Source organism: Typha latifolia, chromosome 11, assembly GCF_019914945.1.
Source record: "Typha latifolia isolate L0001 chromosome 11, TyphaL0001v2, whole genome shotgun sequence".
Taxonomy (NCBI): domain Eukaryota; kingdom Viridiplantae; phylum Streptophyta; class Magnoliopsida; order Poales; family Typhaceae; genus Typha; species Typha latifolia.
Window position 1 is genome coordinate 276,444 of NC_133096.1, and position 20,405 is coordinate 296,848.

General features: G+C 41.4%; 2 protein-coding genes across 2 annotated transcripts; both read left to right on the forward strand.

Moving 5' to 3' along the window:
• Positions 1 to 2,686: 2,686 nt before the first annotated feature.
• On the forward strand, positions 2,687 to 6,271 carry LOC140797676 (chalcone synthase 1-like). Its single transcript, XM_073151304.1, has 4 exons — positions 2,687 to 2,826; positions 4,464 to 4,762; positions 4,893 to 5,494; positions 5,629 to 6,271. Exons 1-4 carry the CDS (start codon positions 2,687 to 2,689, stop codon positions 6,022 to 6,024), a joined length of 1,437 nt encoding a protein of 478 aa, XP_073007405.1. The 3' UTR covers positions 6,025 to 6,271.
• Positions 6,272 to 18,635: 12,364 nt separating this feature from the next.
• Positions 18,636 to 20,405, forward strand: LOC140797249 (chalcone synthase 1-like). Its single transcript, XM_073150550.1, has 3 exons — positions 18,636 to 18,892; positions 19,025 to 19,626; positions 19,763 to 20,405. The coding sequence occupies exons 1-3, from the start codon at positions 18,709 to 18,711 to the stop codon at positions 20,156 to 20,158; spliced, it is 1,182 nt and encodes a 393-aa protein (XP_073006651.1). The 5' UTR covers positions 18,636 to 18,708; the 3' UTR covers positions 20,159 to 20,405.

Sequence of the window (20,405 nt, forward strand, 5' to 3'; positions counted from 1 at the left end):
TCAGAGCATGTCACCCTATGATTAATCACTTTCATTTTGATTAAAAGGGGTGAGATCTTATTTTTGTGCTATTTTGTTTAGATTTGACTTGTTGAATGTGAACTATAGTTATGTTGAACACAAAGTATTTGTATTAATTTTCTATAGAGTTCTTTGGAATGAACTCATTCACTCTCATCTATTTGAGCTAGTTTGTTTCTTATTTTCCATATCTTAGATCATTCTAGTTCATATGTATCCCTATGCTTAATTTAATGCATGACAAGTGTTTATCATAATTCCTCATAGGGTTTGATATCATCTTTGGACCTCTTTTTGCTTCACATAGCTTGTGCTTTGGGGAAAATTTAGTTTGTGTTGGGATTCAACCTTATTGCCAAGTAATCTTGGGGCCAGTGGTAAACTATAAATTAATTATCACATCGTTTCTTTGATCTCCTCAACATGTTGGTGAGGATTGGGCGAGTCGCATACCTATTGAATTTGTCGGAGGGAACACGTAAGCATCCGGTGTTCCATGTCTCGCTACTGAAGGCGAGAATCACCACAGACCGGATTGTTGGAGATACGTTGCTCGAGTCAAAGGATGTGATTGAGAGGGTCGAGCTAGTTCGTGTGCTAGCATGACGTTGTGTGTAACACTCACCACCAATACACGTGCCCCTCACATAAGTAGAATCCACGTGGTTACCATGTGAGTTGTTGATTAATGTTTCGACACAATATATAAGAGAAAAAATTTATATTTCAACAAATAATATAGACAAAACAAGCTAACACCAAAGGTCAAAACAAGTCCCAAAAGACATATCCATAAAAAGATCCTAATGCCCACACAGCGGCTATAATCTATCATGCTTAAGTTTATAAGAATAAAACAAATAAATAAACTACGAACTAGTCTTCGATAGATCTTCCATGGGCTCGGGGGCGTCTACAGATCTAGAAATTTTTTTTTTACCAGAATGTGGTGTACATAAAGGCCAGCAAGTATCTACTTCTATAGTCTACAAGTAGTGTAATCAACGATGCAACAAAATAAATAAATACGAATATGCGCATCATGGTCAAATCAATGCATCAGTATCTCATACTCAATATGTTCATCTAATGGGCATATGCATTAGCAATTAATAACCTACCATGCATCAATCTCAAGCTCACACTAAGCTCTACTTATAAGCCATGATAACACTATACTACATGATATGCATCATCTCACACTATCAATTTATGCTTATGTAGAGCTACGCTGAAATGCCACATCAATACTCACATTCGACCACACAAACCCACAAGGGAAAGTAGTTCCTAGCGATAACTCGCCAACCCATCATTCGGTGAATATCATTACCGATTGTCTGCCACCGTACACTAAGGACCTTAGTTGTAAGCCCATCACATAGATACGTATCGCACATCAATACTACTATCTAAGCCCTCATCTCCATGTCATCACACCACTATGAGGAAATCATGATCCGTCGCTCACGGGCGCTCTCACCTTGCATCATTGGGTACTGCTAAATCTACGTCATCCTATCTTTCTCTCTATATCTTAAATATCTGAAAGGGTATGTCTCTCGTCGATCGACAATAAATCGCCAATTGCTTGACGAAGCGACTGTTTGATTATTTTTTATCAACAAGTTGAGACCTCAAATGTGGGCCCAAATACATTCCACTAATTAATTAAATAATCTTACTAACATCCACTATAAGCTTGAGTAGGTTCATTTAAGAATTCGCATATTTATTAGTTAGGTAGGACCAGCACAGTTGAACCAAGCCTTAACGAGTTATTAAACGTAATTGAAATAATAAACCTAATATTTAATTAATCAGCTCCATTAAATAGTGTAATTTGCTTAATCTCTTATATCTACATTGATCCATATTAATTCTCCATTATGAGCAATTAATACGGATACACCACAATCACCGACTTCTTTGTTACAATTAGTTAAATTCCATTTTGGAGCACTTAACAATGGCACTCAAAGACCACAGTCTAATTCATTAAAATTGATTTATAATAATTAATATAATTACCAAACTATCCTAGAAAAGATTAATTAAGGCTCGACTTAACAATGATCATTAATTAAAAAATATAAAAATATTTACCATAATTTAAAGAACAATTAAAAACACATAGGCACTACTAGGCCTAAATTAAAAAGAAGGGAAATTTGTATATAACACCCCCGCCTTTTAATGAAATTTACATTTACACCCTACATTTTTACTATTTACAAATCGAGCTCTATGATTTAGGGCATATGTGCAGAAAATACCCTGTCGTTAGATCTATTAGTTAAATTTAACCAAACCCCTAGGTTAAATTAACTATACAAAGAAGATTACAAAAATACTCTCAACCTAACCTAACTAAACTCAACCCAACCCAACTAAACCTAACCAATTAAATCCAACCCAAACCAACTAACCAATTAAACTCAACCCAAACCAACTAACCAACTAAACCCAACCCAACCCACTAACCAACTAAACCCAACCAACCCTTCTCCACCATCTGATCTAAACCCAATCCTCCTCCCTCCTCTTTCCTCCATCCTCCCTCCTCATCAACCAACCTAACACTCTCCTCCCTCCTCCCGCCTTATTCTCTCCTCCCTCCTCATCATCCCCACCTCCCTCGCCGCGATCCGGCGTTCGCGACATGATGGCGAGGAGAGACGTGATGGGCGGGGTGTTGGACGCCGAGTTTGGCCTGAGATCGGGGACTCTGCCACTCGGCTTTGCTGGGGTTTGGCCCGAGATGGGGACTTCGTCGGGATTAGGGACTCATCTGCTCAGACGAGAGTGCAGCCTCACCGGTCGTGGCCGTGCCCTCGGGGTCAATGCTTGACCACTCTGGATCCCCCTCGAGGATGCCAAATCCCACGTCGAGGATGTGGGCCAGGGTGGTGGTTGCGTTGTCGTCCCGTGGGTCAACCTGGGGGTCGGTCAACCTCGGGTCAACCTAAGAGTATTTTAGGCATTTAAGGTATTTTAAAAATAAAATATATATAATTAATGGAATATTCTGACGGTGTTAGTTGAAATCTAACTTAGGGTCTTTTCTGCACATATTTTTTAAATCATAGGGCTCAATTTATAAATAGTAAAAATATAAAGTGTAAATGCAAATTTAGCTAAAAGACAGGGTGTTATATACAAATTTCTCTAAAAAGAAAGCCACATGGGTTGGGCCGCAGCCCAACCCACAACCACATGAGGTAGGCTACACCAAACCCAAACCCAACATGGACTAGGCTGACAGTAGCCCAACCCAAAACACTACCAACATAGGTTGGACCACAGCCTAACCACATTAACATGGGTTAGGTTGCAGCCCAACCCAGAACCACATAGGCTGGGCTATACCTAGCCTAAACCCGACATGGGCTAGGCTGACAACAGCCCAACCAAACACAAACTCTCACTTGGGCTTGGCTATAGCCCACCCAAGCAACCTCGGGTTGGGCTACAGCCTGCCAACCAAGGCTCGGCCCACCCCAACCAACCTCGCCCCCTCCTCGACCCAACCTAGCAAAGAAAGAGAAGGAAAGGGGTTGTCGGCGAGCACCGCCAAGACGATGACGAACCGACACGCTAGCCCATACCTCGCCAACCAAGAAAGGCACCAACGGTGCCGACCGGGCCGACGAGAGGAGCCAATGGACACCCACAAAGACAACCAAATGCCACAACGGCAAGGAGGGAAAGCTATCGACGATCGCGATCACCGATAACCTCGATTGACCCCATTGGCTCCTTATCTTCGACTAACAAAAGCTAGTCGAGGGGAGCCTAGCCACTAGAAGCGACCTCACGATTAGATGTCGGTTAGAGTAAAAGTAATTTGGAGTGTTTTTAGAAAATAAAAAAAACACAGTGATAAAATCATAGAACGATATTTAGATATATATATTGTATAACGTTAGTGATATAAAAATAAAATGTAGGATGTTTTTGTTTTATATAAATTTGTCCAATATAAATTAAGGGCTATAAAATACATTAGTTATAGAGGTAGCAGGTGATAATATAACTGTTGTGAGAATTGTCATATGATATTATAGCCTACCGCTCTTTCGGAGAAATTAAGGTAACAATGAGAGCAGGACGCAGGTCAAATTATGATTCACAAATCAAGTAGATTAGTCAAGTTAGATATATTATTTTCCATGTAAGGATGAATAACGGTCTAATTAATGCGTTGAGCAAACTAGTCAAAGCTGTCATTTGGAATCCATGACGTTTAATCTGAGTGCCCAGCTACATTCTATAGATTTTTCCGATTTTTCCACCCCACGCGAGCACCTAACAAACAGTCAGAAATTCCATAACTTTTGCGGCTCGATCACAATAGTAGTCTAACGTGACGACCCATCTAACTTCGTCCCGGACCGAACGGTCACCATTCCAAGTAGGCCCCGCTGATCCCCATTCCCTAGCGGCTGCTATAAAAATACCCATCTCTTAACTCCAACAATATCGAATATCCCTCCTTTTCCTGCCACTTCTCCTTCCTCTTCTATCCTACTTCCCAGTCGGACCGAGTTCGCGAGCAATGGCAATGGCGAGAGGGAGGAGCTCAGGAAGGCTCAGAGAGCGAACGGCCCCGCCACCGTGCTCGCCATCGGGACTGCCACACCGGACAATGTCGTGTACCAGAGCGACTACGCCGACTACTACTTTCGCATGACCAACAGTGAACATCTCACCGACCTCAAGAAGAAGTTTAAGAAAATATGTAAGTTTTTGGTGTTACATATATATATATATACCAATTTTTTCACACAAGGAGGGGTCAAAAAGCAAAATATGAAATTAATGTGTACGTGCATGCACCCATGCATGGTTCTATTTTATTCTTTTTCCAGGCGAGAAGACGATGATCAGGAAGCGTCACCTTCATTTAACTGAGGAGATATTAAATGCCAACCCCAACATGTGCGAGTTCATGGGAACATCCCTCAACGCTCGGCAAGACATCATCGTGGAAGAGATCCCAAGGCTAGGGGCAGAGGCGGCGGTGAAGGCCATCAAGGAGTGGGGACAGCCCAAGTCCAACATCACCCACGTCATCTTCTGCACTACCTCCGGCGTCGACATGCCCGGCGCTGACTACCAGATCACCAAGCTACTCGGCCTGCGCTCCAACGTCAACCGTTTCATGTTGTACCAGCAAGGATGCTTCGCCGGCGGCACCGTGCTCCGCCTCGCCAAGGACTTGGCCGAGAACAACCGCGGGGCGCGGGTTCTTGCGGTCTGCTCCGAGTCGACCGTCATCACTTTCCGAGGGCCATCGGAGGACCACCTTGACTCCCTCGTCGGCCAGGCATTGTTTGGTGACGGCGCCAGCGCAGTCATCGTCGGATCTGACCCGGACCTAGCGGTCGAGAGCCCGATCTACGAGCTCGTCTACGCCAGCCAGACCATCGCCCCGGACTCCAAGGGCGCCATTGACGGCCACCTTCGAGAGGTAATCTAAAGAAAATTTATAGAAAACAACATTTACATTTTTTTTTTTTATTGTCATTAACAATATAGTATACTACTTGGAGTTCGTGTGCACGCTTGAGGTTTATAATTAATTTCAAATCACATGTACCATAGGTGGGTCTCACCTTCCACCTCCTGAAGGACTTACCCAGCCTCGTCTCGAACAACATCGAGACGAGCCTCACCGACGCCTTCGCGCAGCTCGGCATCGACGATTGGAACTCGATCTTCTGGCAGGCGCACCCGGGCGGGCCGGCGATCCTGGACCAGGTGGAAGCCAAGCTAGGGCTGCACAAGGACAAGCTGACGGTGTCGCGGCACGTGCTGAGCGAGTACGGCAACTTGTCCAGCGCGTGCGTGCTGTTCATAATGGACGAGATGCGGCGGAGGTCGGCGAAGGATGGGAAGTCTACCACCGGAGATGGGTTGGAGTGGGGAGTGCTGTTTGGGTTCGGGCCAGGGCTCACGGTGGAGACCGTGGTCTTGCATGCCCTCCCAATTGCTGCATGAAGTTTACGTACGTACTAGTTGGTAGCATGCATGAAATAATATAAAAATGTTAATGAAGCAATATGTGGCATAATATTTATGATTAATAAGTCAGTAATCGTTATCTTCGTGCTTTCCAATCCGATGGAATTTTTTTTGGCTCAGATCGATGTAACGTTTTCTAAAACAAGAGTGATGAAATGCACGCAGCCTGTAGAAATAATTAAGAATTAGAAAATACTTGTCTGGGCATGAGTCCATTTGCAAATTTTGTCTAAGTTTTTTACTTTTCTAGGTCTTCACACTATATTTAGTACTCAGACAAGAGAGTTTTAAACTTATTTAGTCAATTAGGTTACTTTAATTATTGCGGAGATTATAATTTTTTTGCTAATTTAGACTCCTAAAAGAGTTTTGGTGTAATGTTGTTGTTGGACCCGCGATCTTAAATATCATGATGACTCGTGGACCATATTGCATCATCCTTTGACAATTGACATCCTATATAAGGAACCAAATTTATTGTTGATATTCTTATGTCAGATTGTTTTGGATGTCCGATTTTGTTTTATGGTCACGTTAACCCAATGGATTGGATAACTTATATATACTCGATAACAAGTCAGATGGTGTAGAGTGTTAATGATATAAAAACAAAACATACGATGCTTTCTATAAAATTATCAAATATAAATTAAGGGCTAAAAAATGTCAGTGACCCTGATAAGTTGGAACACATTTTTCTAAAACATAAAAGAATAATAAGCGTTCAAACAATTCTTGTAAATATTTGAATAGTCTTGACTGATTTGACTTAGATTTGAGTCTATCTCTAAAAGATATAAACGTTATCCCTAAAAGATATTATCTTATCTCTAAGAAGTCAAATATTAAATTTGAGATCATTTTTTAGAGAAGCCATCGATAAATATATTAGGAGATCATATTTTGGAGGCGATTGGAGAACACTTCTATAGCGTTAGTGACCATAAAACAAAATTAACAAAATACTCTCCATCTTGTTAACTACAATAAATTTTAGTAATTGATCTTGATCCGAGTTTGGATCTGTAATTTTTATCCACTTTAGAATTTTTTCACATAAAAATTTTTCCACATATTATTATCGATAGCGTGTAATAGATTTCTATCTCTTAGGGCATCAAGGAGTGGTATAAGAGCATACCTAAAGATTCACATAAGTTCATCAATTTTTTTCATAGTATAACATGGGTATAATTGCTTTGGTAAGATAGCGTACTGTGAGAAAGAATAATGTCACAATGAACGTGAAAAATAATAAGAGAAGATAGCGCAAAGAAAGATAAGGACTTTCTAATAGAAAGAAATAAAAATAGATTTCTAAAATACAAGCCATAAGATATTATCTATAAAAAATAAAATTTAAAAAAATCATAAAATCCATAAGAAATAAATAATTAAACATATATAAAATCATCCAACTCTTATATGGATTATAACTCTATTACACTGAATATGAATATGATATCATCAATCTAATATATATAATTTTATATTATTCAGACGTTGTATAAATATCTTATGAATAATATTTTATAGAAAATGTGTAGACCATACTTTCCAGCAATTCAAAATTTTAAACTAATTTCATACTCAGCACTCCTAATTAGTTATAGTAGAATTTCACTATATATTCCAACGCATGTAGGTAAGAAGGTCGAATTTATGAAAAACGAAGTGCAATTAAGTAGATTGCTCAACTTAAATATTTCATATATGACCAAAATAACGGTCAAACGCATCTTGTCTGGTAAAGAATAATAATTAAACACCAACATGGGTAACGTAACCCGACAAATATCACAAGGGATAATTATAATTTAAAGCTAAGAAAAAAATATTACAATCCTTACTTCGCAGCCATACGTCAGACAACCTAGCAAACTTTTTAAAACTCATATACATAATATTACACGATAAAAACTATTTTTTAACCTTTATCTAACACTGCGCTCTATCCGTTTACTTTTACCTATTTTTTTTCTCCCCCGCGCGAGCTTCCTAACCACCGGGGCTGTCAAAAAACTCGCTGGTTAGCCGAGTTGAATTTTTTAGCTTGAAAAATTAAAGCCGAGCCGAGTTAGAGGCAGCTCGCTAAATATATATTACTGTATTTAGTCTATCTACTATTCTAATATTACCCAGCATAGTTGGTAAGAATAGTTTTATTCTCAGTCATGACCCGAGTCAAGGTAGTCTATTAAAATTTTAAAATGAAGTTCACTTTAGTCCCACACATCGGAAGTGAAAAAAAAAAACTTAAATGAACTATAAAATATGTTCTCGCCAAATAAAATAATATTAATATTTTAAAAAAGAGCCACTCGAGTCGAGTAGAGCCAGCTCAATTCTAGTATGAGTCGAGCCGAGCCTCTATTAACTAGCAAGTCTCGAGATCTCGGGTTAAACTAGAGTAATATCCATTTCGAGCCGAGCCAAGCCCAGCTCGCTAGAACTCGCTCTGTTTACACTCCTACTAACCACGTTTGGCAAAAGTCTGACGAAATTTGGATATTATATATCCCCAACCCGATCATTCCCGACCGCTGCTATAAATACCCAAACACACCCACCCATTGCCAACAACATCGAATATCCCTCCTACTCTGTATCCTTCATCTTCTTCTCCTTCCTCTTCTATCCTGCTTTCTTCGGAGTTTACTTCCAACTCGGACTGAGTTAGAGAGCAATGGCGACAGTGGAGGAGCTCAGGAAGGCGTAGAGCTAACGGCCCTGCCACGATGCTCGCCATCGGCACTGCCACGTCGGACAAATATCGTGTACCGAAGCGACTACGCCAACTACTACTTTCGCAAGACCAACAGTGAACATCTCACAGACCTCAAGAAGAAGTTTAAGAAAACATGTAAGCTTTTGTGTTACATATCAATTTTACAGACAAGGATTAAATGTTGGTGACGCTTCTTGATCATTGTGTTGTCGCTTGAAAAGAAATTAAGAAAGAAAAAATAAATAAATATAAACCATGCATCCATGCATAGTTGCACGTACACATTAATTTTCAATAGCGCCATTTTTGCTATTTGGTCACATGCTTCTTTATATGAAGTAGGTTCGTGCTCTTCTGAGATGCATGCATAAGATACTCCTGGAGCCATGTGGGAGGTCTTCGAATTCTTGCTACTCGGCTTTGATCTTCTTGAGCCTCAATCTCAACATTATGCTCATCATAAGTTATTTCTTCATTATCCACCTCAACATTTGAAATGTTAGGTAGATTCAGTAAATTCTCTGAAGATTCTATTTCACTAGTCTCTGCTCTTTCCAAGTTAGATTGTACCATTTCTTTTTGCATCAAGTTCTCATTAAAGACAACATCTCGGCTAATTACAATCTTGCGGGCAGTAGGAGCCCACAACCTGTACCCCTTTGTACCATCTACATAGCCAAGATAAACTTGGAACATGCCTTACATCTGAAATAGTGCGTGTAATGCCATCAAACATAGTGATTCTTATGTCTCCAACTCCCATTATTTTACAGGTATTATTGTCACCCAGAAATACAGTCCCACCATTGTATGACCATAAGTATAGAACCAGTCCCACCATTGTATGACCATAAGTATAGAACCAGTCCCTACATGGTGTCATGTGAAATGAAGCACCTGAATCCAAAATCCACTCATATTGTGAATTTTCTTACGGAAGAACTGATAGCACCTCCCCACCGTCAGACGAACAAACTTCCTTCTCTTCCACTAAGTTCCCTTGGGAATGTTTTGAACTGGATTCTGCAACATCAAAATTAGGCTTGGGTTTATCCTGATTTATTTTACGATGTTTGTAGTCTTTGTGTAGATGGCCTTTCTTTTGACAATTCCAGCACCTTATATTCTTATGCCCCTTTGATTTGAACCTTGATTTGTCTTTTCCAATTAATACATGTTCTATGAATCTATCTTTTACCATCATCGCATCACCTGTAGAACTCGTACCAGATTTCCTTCGAGATTCTTCAGATAGCAACATAGAAACATTAGACTCCATAGTGAGATTCATTATCAACACATCCCATAAATCGAGCAAAATTAAAGAGAAACTATTTCCTCTTCCTCAATTTTGACGCCAACTACAGTTAATCTATCCATCTTTTATTCTCAGATTGTAATGTTGCCTACCGAGAAAAATTCTGTTTGATATGTTCTTTCTCTCATACATGTTTTTCAATTTATACCACAAACCTTTAGCAGTAGTTAAATAAAACAGTATCATCTAATGCAAGAAGAATATCGGCCATTGCTAGTTCATCCTTTTATCGAAATACATTCGAGTTTATTGTCTATACCTTCAACTGCGATTGCACATCCCTCTTTTATCATAACCACGTTCATCTTTAACTTCCAAAGCGAGTAGTTCGAACCATTGAACTTCAGTATCTTGTTAGGCTCTGATAACAATTAATAGGTTCTCAAACTAAATATAGGCTACGCAATGATTTCTTCAAGATTTGGATGTGTTAGAAAAATCAGTCCCCGCAACTGTGGAAAAATATTTGTCAGATATTCTCCGGTAGTCAGAAAATTACAAAACTAATTTTATTAGATCTGTAACTTCCTGATCTACAACTTTTATATTTATGTCCTTCACAGATTATAACTGTAATAGGGATAAAAATACAGAATAACGTAGGTAATGGTGGTGGTGACGGGTGGAGTGGATGTTACGGTTATGGATGAATATGGAGGTGAAGGTGGATAGTGGATGCGATTAAGGAAAGTAGACGAATGGAACGAAGTGCTCGAGATCGCAAAAAATAGGAGTGGCTCGACAGTTAAGCGAGATTAGAAGTTAGGAGAAACATTACCAACGATAGAGGTGGAAGGATGGTGAAGAGGGAGGAGGGAGAGAGTCTAGAAAGAAGATAGGAGGCAAGAAATTAATATTCCAATTTCATAATGAAGTTGGCTGCTATCCACATATTTATAGAGGCTAGACAACAAGTACCAAAATACGTTCTTTGTATGTGCGAACGCGATGCAGGCATTCAAACCCAGGCGTTCGAACTCGCTCAACAGCGTTTGAACGCACAATATGCGTTCTCTATATTTGCGAACATGATGCAGGCGTTCGCAAAGGCGTTCGAACGCGACTCCACCTGCGTTCGAACGGGACCTATAAGAATTTTATTTTAATAAATATAAATAATTAATGTAATAAGAAAATATCTTAACTAAGTGTATTAGCTAGCTCACCACGCTTCTCCCGCCTTGCCCTCAAGGTGAAAAGTCAAGAAAATGCTCTAAGATATCAGTCTCCAACTCCCATGTGGCCTCATCAGATGGCTTGCCAAGCCACTCAACTAGAATCTCCATCTCTAATCTAGTGCCATGTCGTCATCAGCATCTAGCAAGTACTCAAACTAGCTCTACGATCTCTATCTCCTCCAATGGCTTCGGTAGAACCGATCCAACAATCTCATGATCTCCAATACGCTCTCTCAACAATGAAACATAAAAAACAGGATGTACTCTCGACCCCTCCGGCAACTCCAAACGATATGTAGCTGGACCAATACGCTCCAACATCCGAAACGGACCAAAGTAGCGATGTGCTAACTTTTGGTTTCGCATCGAACACCTAACTGCTGATATCAAACTCCTGCTCCCTATGGCTACGATCATAAACTTGCTTCATGCGATTTTGAGCAAATTTAAGATGAGCACACAACCTCCTCAATGTGGCGACTCTATCCATCAAAGCTAAATCCACCTCCGTACGATCTGCAGATGCCACTGGATCATAAGCACGTAACGTTAGAGCCGTGCGTCCATACACCACCTCAAATAGATTCATGCCAATGCTGCTATGGTAGGCGGTGTTGTAGGACCACTCCACCTATGGTAAGAACTCCAACCACCATCTCGGCATCTCTCCGACAAAGCACATCAAGTACTGCTCAATGCCTCGATTAATCACCTCGGATTGGCATGACATGTAACCGAGCAACATCTCTAACAAAAATTTCAGCCACCGACTTGGCTGAAAACGGATGTGATAATATCGAAAGGTGCGCATACTTGCTTAATCTGTCAACCACTACAAAGATAATGGAATAACCATGTACTAGCGGAGGACCCTCTATAAATTCCATAAAAATGTCCTCCCAAACACGGTCCGGTATAGGTAATGGCTGAAGTAATCTGGTCGGTTTCAATGTGGTTGTTTTAGACTTTTAACAGACTTCGCCAGCACGGACAAAATTCCTCACATCCCGCCTCAGTTCTGGCCACGTGCAACTCTAAGATATCCTCCTATAAGTCCTCTAGACACCCTCATGACCAGCCTATGGAGTATGGTGGAAGTGCTCCAATAATTTCTGTCGCAATCTATCATTTGCGGGCACTCGAATGCATCCGCGGTCCAACAGCAAATTGCATCGATTCTCCAACTCTGGATGGCGCTCTGGATCATCCATTGCCTCCTGCAACAATCTCAAAATATCTAGGTCAGATGTATATGCATACCTCAGCTCGTCAAGGAAGTGAAAGATAGGAGATGAATAGGCTGCAAGCTCGGCGGTATCGGGCTGGCGCGATAGTGTATCCGCCGCTCTATTTTCCTTTCCCTTCTTGTATTGGATTTTATAATCATATCCCAGCAATTTTGTGACATATCGCTGCTGTGCCAGAGTGTGTATACACTGTCCTATAAATATGGAAAGCTCTTTTGATCAGTTCGGATAATGAATTGTCTATCGATTAAATAAGCCCTCCCCGTAGTTACCGCATGCAAAATTGCCAATATCTCTCTCTCTCATAAGTCGATAATTATTGAGATTTTTGTGACAAAGCCTTACTAAGAAAGGCTATGGGAGGTCCTCCTTGTATTAGTACAACTCCTATGCCAACACTCGACGCATCACATTCCACAATGAACTCTTTGGTGAAGTCCGGTAGCGCTAAAATGAGTGCCGTCGTAATTGCTATTTTCAATTTATCAAAGGTTGAAGTGGCTTCATCCGTCCATCTAAAAGAGTTATTCTTCAACAAAGAAGTGAGTGGAGCAACGATCTTGCCATATCCGGCGACAAAGCATCAGTAATATCCGGTCAGCCCCAAAAATTCTCTCAATCCGGTGGTAGTAGTAGGAATAGGCCAAGCGGTCATACATGCAACCATTTGAGGATCCGCCGCTACACTATCCGCTGAAATGATGTGGCCTAAATACTTCACTTTGGTACTCCCCATAGGCACTTGGACTTCTTAATCTTCAATTGGTTTTTCTTCAACAAATTCAACACATCCTCCAAATACTGCCAATGCTCCAATTTAGTCCTGCTATACACCAAAATATCGTCAAAAAATACCAAGACATACCTTCGCAAGAGAGGCCGGAATATATCATTGATAAGGCCTTGAAAGGTAGCTAGAGCATTTGTGAGACTAAAAGACATCACTCGAAACTCGTATTGCCCGTCCGGAGTTCGAAATGCAGTTTTGTGCACATACGTCAGGTGAGCTCTAATTTGATGATACTAGGCCCTCAAGTCAAGCTTACTTGTAACATCCCAATCCCCAAAAAAAAAAAATTATAGCCACGACGTGACCGGTCACACTGTGGCCGGCCTCGTGCCCATGCCAGCTGCTCATGCAGCTTGGTGGGGCGCCACGCGCCTGCGGCCAGCTGGTCGCGGTGGGCCCCGGCGGGCTCCGACGCCGCCACTACTCCTCCTCCACCGCCTTCTCTCTCTCTCTCTTTAAATCTCCCTCTCTCTCTCTCTCTCTCTCTCTCTCGGCCATCCTCTCACTCTACTCTCTCTCTCTATACCAACACCTTCCATAGAGCCGCCGCCGCCACCGGTGAGACCTCTCACTCCTCTCTCTCTCTCTCTCTCTCTCTCTTTTTCTTGCCCGAGGTTGGGCTCGTCGGAGCCGAGCCGCCGATGAGAGGCCGGCCGCTGGCTGGCCAGCAGCGGCCGGTGCACTCCCCGCCGACCTGGGTCCGCAACCTCCTCCCTCACCTCCTCTCTTTCTTCTCGTCCTCTCTTTCTTCTCTTCCTCTCTTTCTTCTCTTCCTCTTGTCTTCTTCTTCTTCTTTCTTTCTTTCTTTTTCTCCTTCTTCCTCAGCTCCTTCTTTTTCTTTCTGCACAGTGTTGGGCTCGGCCCAGCACTGATGGCAGATGTAATTAGTTTATTTATGTTATTTATTTAGGTATTTTTTTTCTTAATTAATGCAAATAGATTATTTAGACATTAACTATTTTAATAATATTATATATCCTTCAATATAATTTTATTAATGATAATTTTTATAATTAATGATTAATTAGGTATAAATATAGGTAATACTTATATTTATTTATTTATTTACATATCTATTAGATTAATAGATAGATATGTAAATTATAATTATTAAATTTATATTCTAAGACCCTCATCATATATATTTTAAGTATTTCTATTAATTTTATGATTATTCTGCAACAAATAAAATACTAAGTTTATTTAGTTATTTATTTATTATTTTATCGAGTAAAGACTGCGTTGTCCCTAATTAATCAAGATAGTGTATGAATTATAAAATTAATTAAAATTAGACCTTGTCTATAGTTATTTAGCCTTTTATTTTATTTATTTTATTTTATAAAATTAATTAAAATTAGACCTTGTCTATAGTTATTTAGCCTTTTATTTTATTTATTTTATTTTATAATTATATATTTAGAAATACTCTCATATAAAAGGAAACAGGCATCTTCTTCTTATATTATAACTAACATTTTATAATAATAAAGAATTATAATATTTGAATCGTATCTATATTATAGACCTAGTTATGTAATAAAAAATAAAGAAAAGTGATTCTAAAACTAATAAACTTTTATATTTTAACATCATACTACTTAAATATTTCAGATCCCGAACCCCCTTATTTGAGACCCTGTGAACCTTGCTAGCGATGAGTGTCACTCGGTTACCTGACGGACGTGAGAGATGCGTGGTTTGTATATTCTGATCAAACTGTGAGTAGTCTTATCCCTTAGACGTCTTTCTCAAATTATGTTATATTATATATTTACGTACATGCATGTTTTGGCCTCCAGCATGATTATATGATTTTATCTAGAGATGATTATAGTCGAGCATATTTTATCATGCATTCGATTATGTTGATTTGGAATATGAGTACATTGGTGACATATATAGAGATGATTAGAGATGATTCTACTATTATGATTGTTTACCGAGTCGATCTGTAGCATGAGTATGCATGTAATAGATTAGCATGAGTATGCACGTGTTGACGATATAGTTGGAGACTACATTGCATCATTTTCTCTTGATTCCTATTCCACCTAAATTCCTATTATACATTGACTCGTTATCGTACTGAATATATGTATGTGATCTGACATTTAGAAAGAAAGCATGAAATGTAATTGATAAGATAGTTGATAGAAAGCATGAGGATATCCGAATAGACGCCAGGGTTAAGGGTGCCTGGAGTGATGATTATGGTCGTTGATATGCGATATCTCGTGGCCCATGTCCGAGGTCAGTTAAGTCTATGCGCACAAACAATCAGACACATGCCGTTCGCCAGGGCATATGTGGCGAGTTATCCTCATGAGATTTCTATCAACTATGTGGGGTGCCCAGTCTGGATGGATGTTGATACCCTTAGCGGATGGTAGGGTATGGTTATATTTAAGATACTCCTTGCAGATGGCAGAGTATGCTCGGAGCCTTCAGGCATGATGTTGAGACCGGGTACTGGGTGTTGACTGTGCACAGTGGTCTAGTATGATGATATTATACCGAGATGTCGGTGAAGATTATGATGTTGAAAAATGCATATGATTTCACTATCATTTGGTTACCTGATTATCGAGTGGTCAATATACATCATATATGATTGCATTTGATGTCATAACGTGGTCATGGTCGGCATGCATCATGTGTCATATTTGAGAGAGAGAGTTATGATGATAGTATGATACGGAGATTTGTTTACTCATGGTCTTGGATTATATACTTTTATCAGTTATGATATGTTATCTATTTTTTATTTATATATTATTGATGATACATTCATATACTCATTTATGACATGATACTCTTTCTGATTCATATTATCCAGTACATGATTTACTCTCTGTTTAGTATCACTAATTCGGGGTAAAGTTTATTCACTGAGCCTTTTGCTCATGACTCTCTTTATTTCTTTTCTAACCCCTCAGATTTTTGGTACGTGATAGCGACCTGAGATATCGTGAGAAGATATTTTAGAGTGATGATGAGGTGAGCTATTGATGCGAGACGGTAGAGAAGATAGTTTAACCAGACATTGAGTTGTATCGTTGATTGTTATATTTGTACCTTATTATATCGGATGATGATTTGTATAGTATATGTCAGATTTTATAGCACTCGTATATCAGTTGTTTAGTTCTATCTTGATGGTTTGTTGTGGCTTGTGTGGTTCCTGTCATATTATATAGTGGTATAGTATATATTATTATGGACGTGAATATTCATATGTTAACAGATTTATTTGGTTGATAGTATGATTTATTTGGCGATGGATTATGTGATCATGGATATGTTAGCAGGTGTTATTTGATGATGTCATGATTGTATGTGCACAGGAGTATATCTGTGCGTGACGGGCCCCGTTCGACCTGTCGCATGCGCCGCGCGTGCCGTGTGGGCGCGTGTGCGTGCACGTGCCCGTGTCGGGCGGGAGCGTTACAGTTCATTACTAAATATAGTCGCCCCTGCAAGCTCATCCAGCAACTCCTCAATAACCGGAATAAGGTACCGGCCCTTAACGATAATAGTGTTTAATGCCTGATAGTCAACACAAAAATGTCATGTCCCATCCTTTTTTCGCACCAATAGCACGGGGGATAAGTATGAGCTATGACTTAGTTGAATGAGATCTTGCTCCAACATCTCGGTTACCATCTTTGAGATAACTTTCTTTTGCACATGTGGATACCGATATTTTCTCACGTTTGTCGCTGCAGCCCTCGGTACAATCTCTATGCGATGGTCCGCCGCTCTCCTCGGTGGTAACTCATGTGGCTCCTCAAACAGTCCAGAAAAGTTATCTAATAAATTAGACAATCCAATGGTAGTACCTAAACTTGTTTGAGGCTCATCTCCTGCTGGTTCTAACTGAAGAAAAGATATGTCAAATCATACGCACAAGGCGGCCCCATCATAGGCTGCGTCACAGAAATCGGCGAAGACCGAACGCCATCAAGCCGCACATTTTTGTTTTCTTGTTTAAATTTTATCCACATGCTCCGAACATCAAAATATGACGGGTCCCAAACCATTTAATCACTGAGCACCAAGGACAATGTCCGCTCCTCGTAGCGCCAACGGATACAAGTCCACAATAATGTTGTGACCTTGCACCCGTATACCGACCTGGCGACACAAGCTCTACGCCCTAATCTTCGTGCCGTCTCTTATAGCAACGTCAAATCTCATGGTCGGTTCGGCATCCAAACCTAATCTCCTTACTAACCTCTCGTCGAAAAAGTTGTGTGTACTCCCCGAATCAAAGAGGTTGTGCACACAATACTTTCTAAAGAGTTCGTCTACTTGTAACGTCCTTAGCGCGGAAGTACCCGTATATGCATGCATCGATATTTCAGCTTGGATATCTTCCTCCACGCCCTCCTCAATGGTCTCCTCATGGACATTCTTTAGACACTTTTCCATCATCTACAACCTCATCATCCTCATCAATACAATCGATAAGCATCACACTATCGATCGGTTTAGAACACCGATGACCGGGGGTGAAACGCTCATCACATCGATAGCAAAGGCCATTCGCTCTTCGCTCCTCCACCTGGGCAGGTGTGAGAGTTCGAACGGGGGGTCTTGTGCCTCCTCTAATATCGGAAGAAGGTCTCAAAGGTGGTCGTGGTGTATGACTCGCAGCCGCTATTTTTGACACCGCTATTTTTGACGCCGCTATTTTTGACACCGCAGAATTTCCAGCCGACGTTATAGGTTCTAACCGCCCGTCTCGGTTGCCTCAATTTGTTTTCGCTTCCATCTATAGAGCCCTATGCTTTTGTTCCATCCTCACGGCCTTCTCAAAGGCCTCCTAAAGAGTAGTAGGACATAGAGCACGAAGATCCACTTGTATCTCAACCTGCAGTTCGAAAATAAATGTACTCATTAATGTCAATTCGAGCCACGGTGACTCACAACGACTACTAACTCTTTCAAACTCAAATTTTGATTCACAAATCAAGTAGATTACTCAAGTTAGATATATTATTTTGCATGTAAGGATAAATAACGGTCTAATTAATGCGTTGAGCAAACTAGTCAAAGCTGTCATTTGGAATCCATGACGTTTAATCTGAGGAGTGCCCAGCTACATTCTATAGATTTTTCCGATTTTTCCACCCCACGCGAGCACCTAACAAACAGTCAGAAATTCCATAACTTTTGCGGCTCGATCACAATAGTAGTCTAACGTGACGACCCATCTAACTTCGTCCCGGACCGAACGGTCACCATTCCAAGTAGGCCCCGCTGATCCCCATTCCCTAGCGGCTGCTATAAAAATACCCATCTCTTAACTCCAACAATATCGAATATCCCTCCTTTTCCTGCCACTTCTCCTTCCTCTTCTATCCTACTTCCCAGTCGGACCGAGTTCGCGAGCAATGGCAATGGCGAGAGTGGAGGAGCTCAGGAAGGCTCAGAGAGCGAACGGCCCCGCCACCGTGCTCGCCATCGGGACTGCCACACCGGACAATGTCGTGTACCAGAGCGACTACGCCGACTACTACTTTCGCATGACCAACAGTGAACATCTCACCGACCTCAAGAAGAAGTTTAAGAAAATATGTAAGTTTTTGGTGTTACATATATATATATATACCAATTTTTTTCACACAAGGAGGGGTCAAAAAGCAAAATATGAAATTAATGTGTACGTGCATGCACCCATGCATGGTTCTATTTTTCTTCTTTTTCCAGGCGAGAAGACGATGATCAGGAAGCGTCACCTTCATTTAACTGAGGAGATATTAAATGCCAACCCCAACATGTGCGAGTTCATGGGAACATCCCTCAACGCTCGGCAAGACATCATCGTGGAAGAGATCCCAAGGCTAGGGGCAGAGGCGGCGGTGAAGGCCATCAAGGAGTGGGGACAGCCCAAGTCCAACATCACCCACGTCATCTTCTGCACTACCTCCGGCGTCGACATGCCCGGCGCTGACTACCAGATCACCAAGCTACTCGGCCTGCGCTCCAACGTCAACCGTTTCATGTTGTACCAGCAAGGATGCTTCGCCGGCGGCACCGTGCTCCGCCTCGCCAAGGACTTGGCCGAGAACAACCGCGGGGCGCGGGTTCTTGCGGTCTGCTCCGAGTCGACCGTCATCACTTTCCGAGGGCCATCGGAGGACCACCTTGACTCCCTCGTCGGCCAGGCATTGTTTGGTGACGGCGCCAGCGCAGTCATCGTCGGATCTGACCCGGACCTAGCGGTCGAGAGCCCGATCTACGAGCTCGTCTACGCCAGCCAGACCATCGCCCCGGACTCCAAGGGCGCCATTGACGGCCACCTTCGAGAGGTAATCTAAAGAAAATTTATAGAAAACAACATTTACATTTTTTTTTGTTTTATTGTCATTAACAATATAGTATACTACTTGGAGTTCGTGTGCACGCTTGAGGTTTATAATTAATTTCAAATCACATGTACCATAGGTGGGTCTCACCTTCCACCTCCTGAAGGACTTACCCAGCCTCGTCTCGAACAACATCGAGACGAGCCTCACCGACGCCTTCGCGCAGCTCGGCATCGACGATTGGAACTCGATCTTCTGGCAGGCGCACCCGGGCGGGCCGGCGATCCTGGACCAGGTGGAAGCCAAGCTAGGGCTGCACAAGGACAAGCTGACGGTGTCGCGGCACGTGCTGAGCGAGTACGGCAACTTGTCCAGCGCGTGCGTGCTGTTCATAATGGACGAGATGCGGCGGAGGTCGGCGAAGGATGGGAAGTCTACCACCGGAGATGGGTTGGAGTGGGGAGTGCTGTTTGGGTTCGGGCCAGGGCTCACGGTGGAGACCGTGGTCTTGCATGCCCTCCCAATTGCTGCATGAAGTTTACGTACGTACTAGTTGGTAGCATGCATGAAATAATATAAAAATGTTAATGAAGCAATATGTGGCATAATATTTATGATTAATAAGTCAGTAATCGTTATCTTCGTGCTTTCCAATCCGATGGAATTTTTTTTGGCTCAGATCGATGTAACGTTTTCTAAAACAAGAGTGATGAAATGCACGCAGCCTGTAGAAATAATTAAGAATTAGAAAATACTTGTCTGGGCATGAGTCCATTTGCAAA

Coding starts and splice junctions, on each gene's coding strand:
- LOC140797676 (XM_073151304.1), top strand. CDS start 2,687: ATGGCGAGGAGAGACGTGATGGGCGGGGTGTTGGACGCCGAGTTTGGC. Junction 2,827..4,463: donor ACTCATCTGCTCAGACGAGA/GTGCAGCCTCAC, acceptor CCCATTCCCTAG/CGGCTGCTATAAAAATACCC. Junction 4,763..4,892: donor GAAGAAGTTTAAGAAAATAT/GTAAGTTTTTGG, acceptor TTCTTTTTCCAG/GCGAGAAGACGATGATCAGG.
- LOC140797249 (XM_073150550.1), top strand. CDS start 18,709: ATGGCAATGGCGAGAGTGGAGGAGCTCAGGAAGGCTCAGAGAGCGAAC. Junction 18,893..19,024: donor GAAGAAGTTTAAGAAAATAT/GTAAGTTTTTGG, acceptor TTCTTTTTCCAG/GCGAGAAGACGATGATCAGG. Junction 19,627..19,762: donor TTGACGGCCACCTTCGAGAG/GTAATCTAAAGA, acceptor CATGTACCATAG/GTGGGTCTCACCTTCCACCT.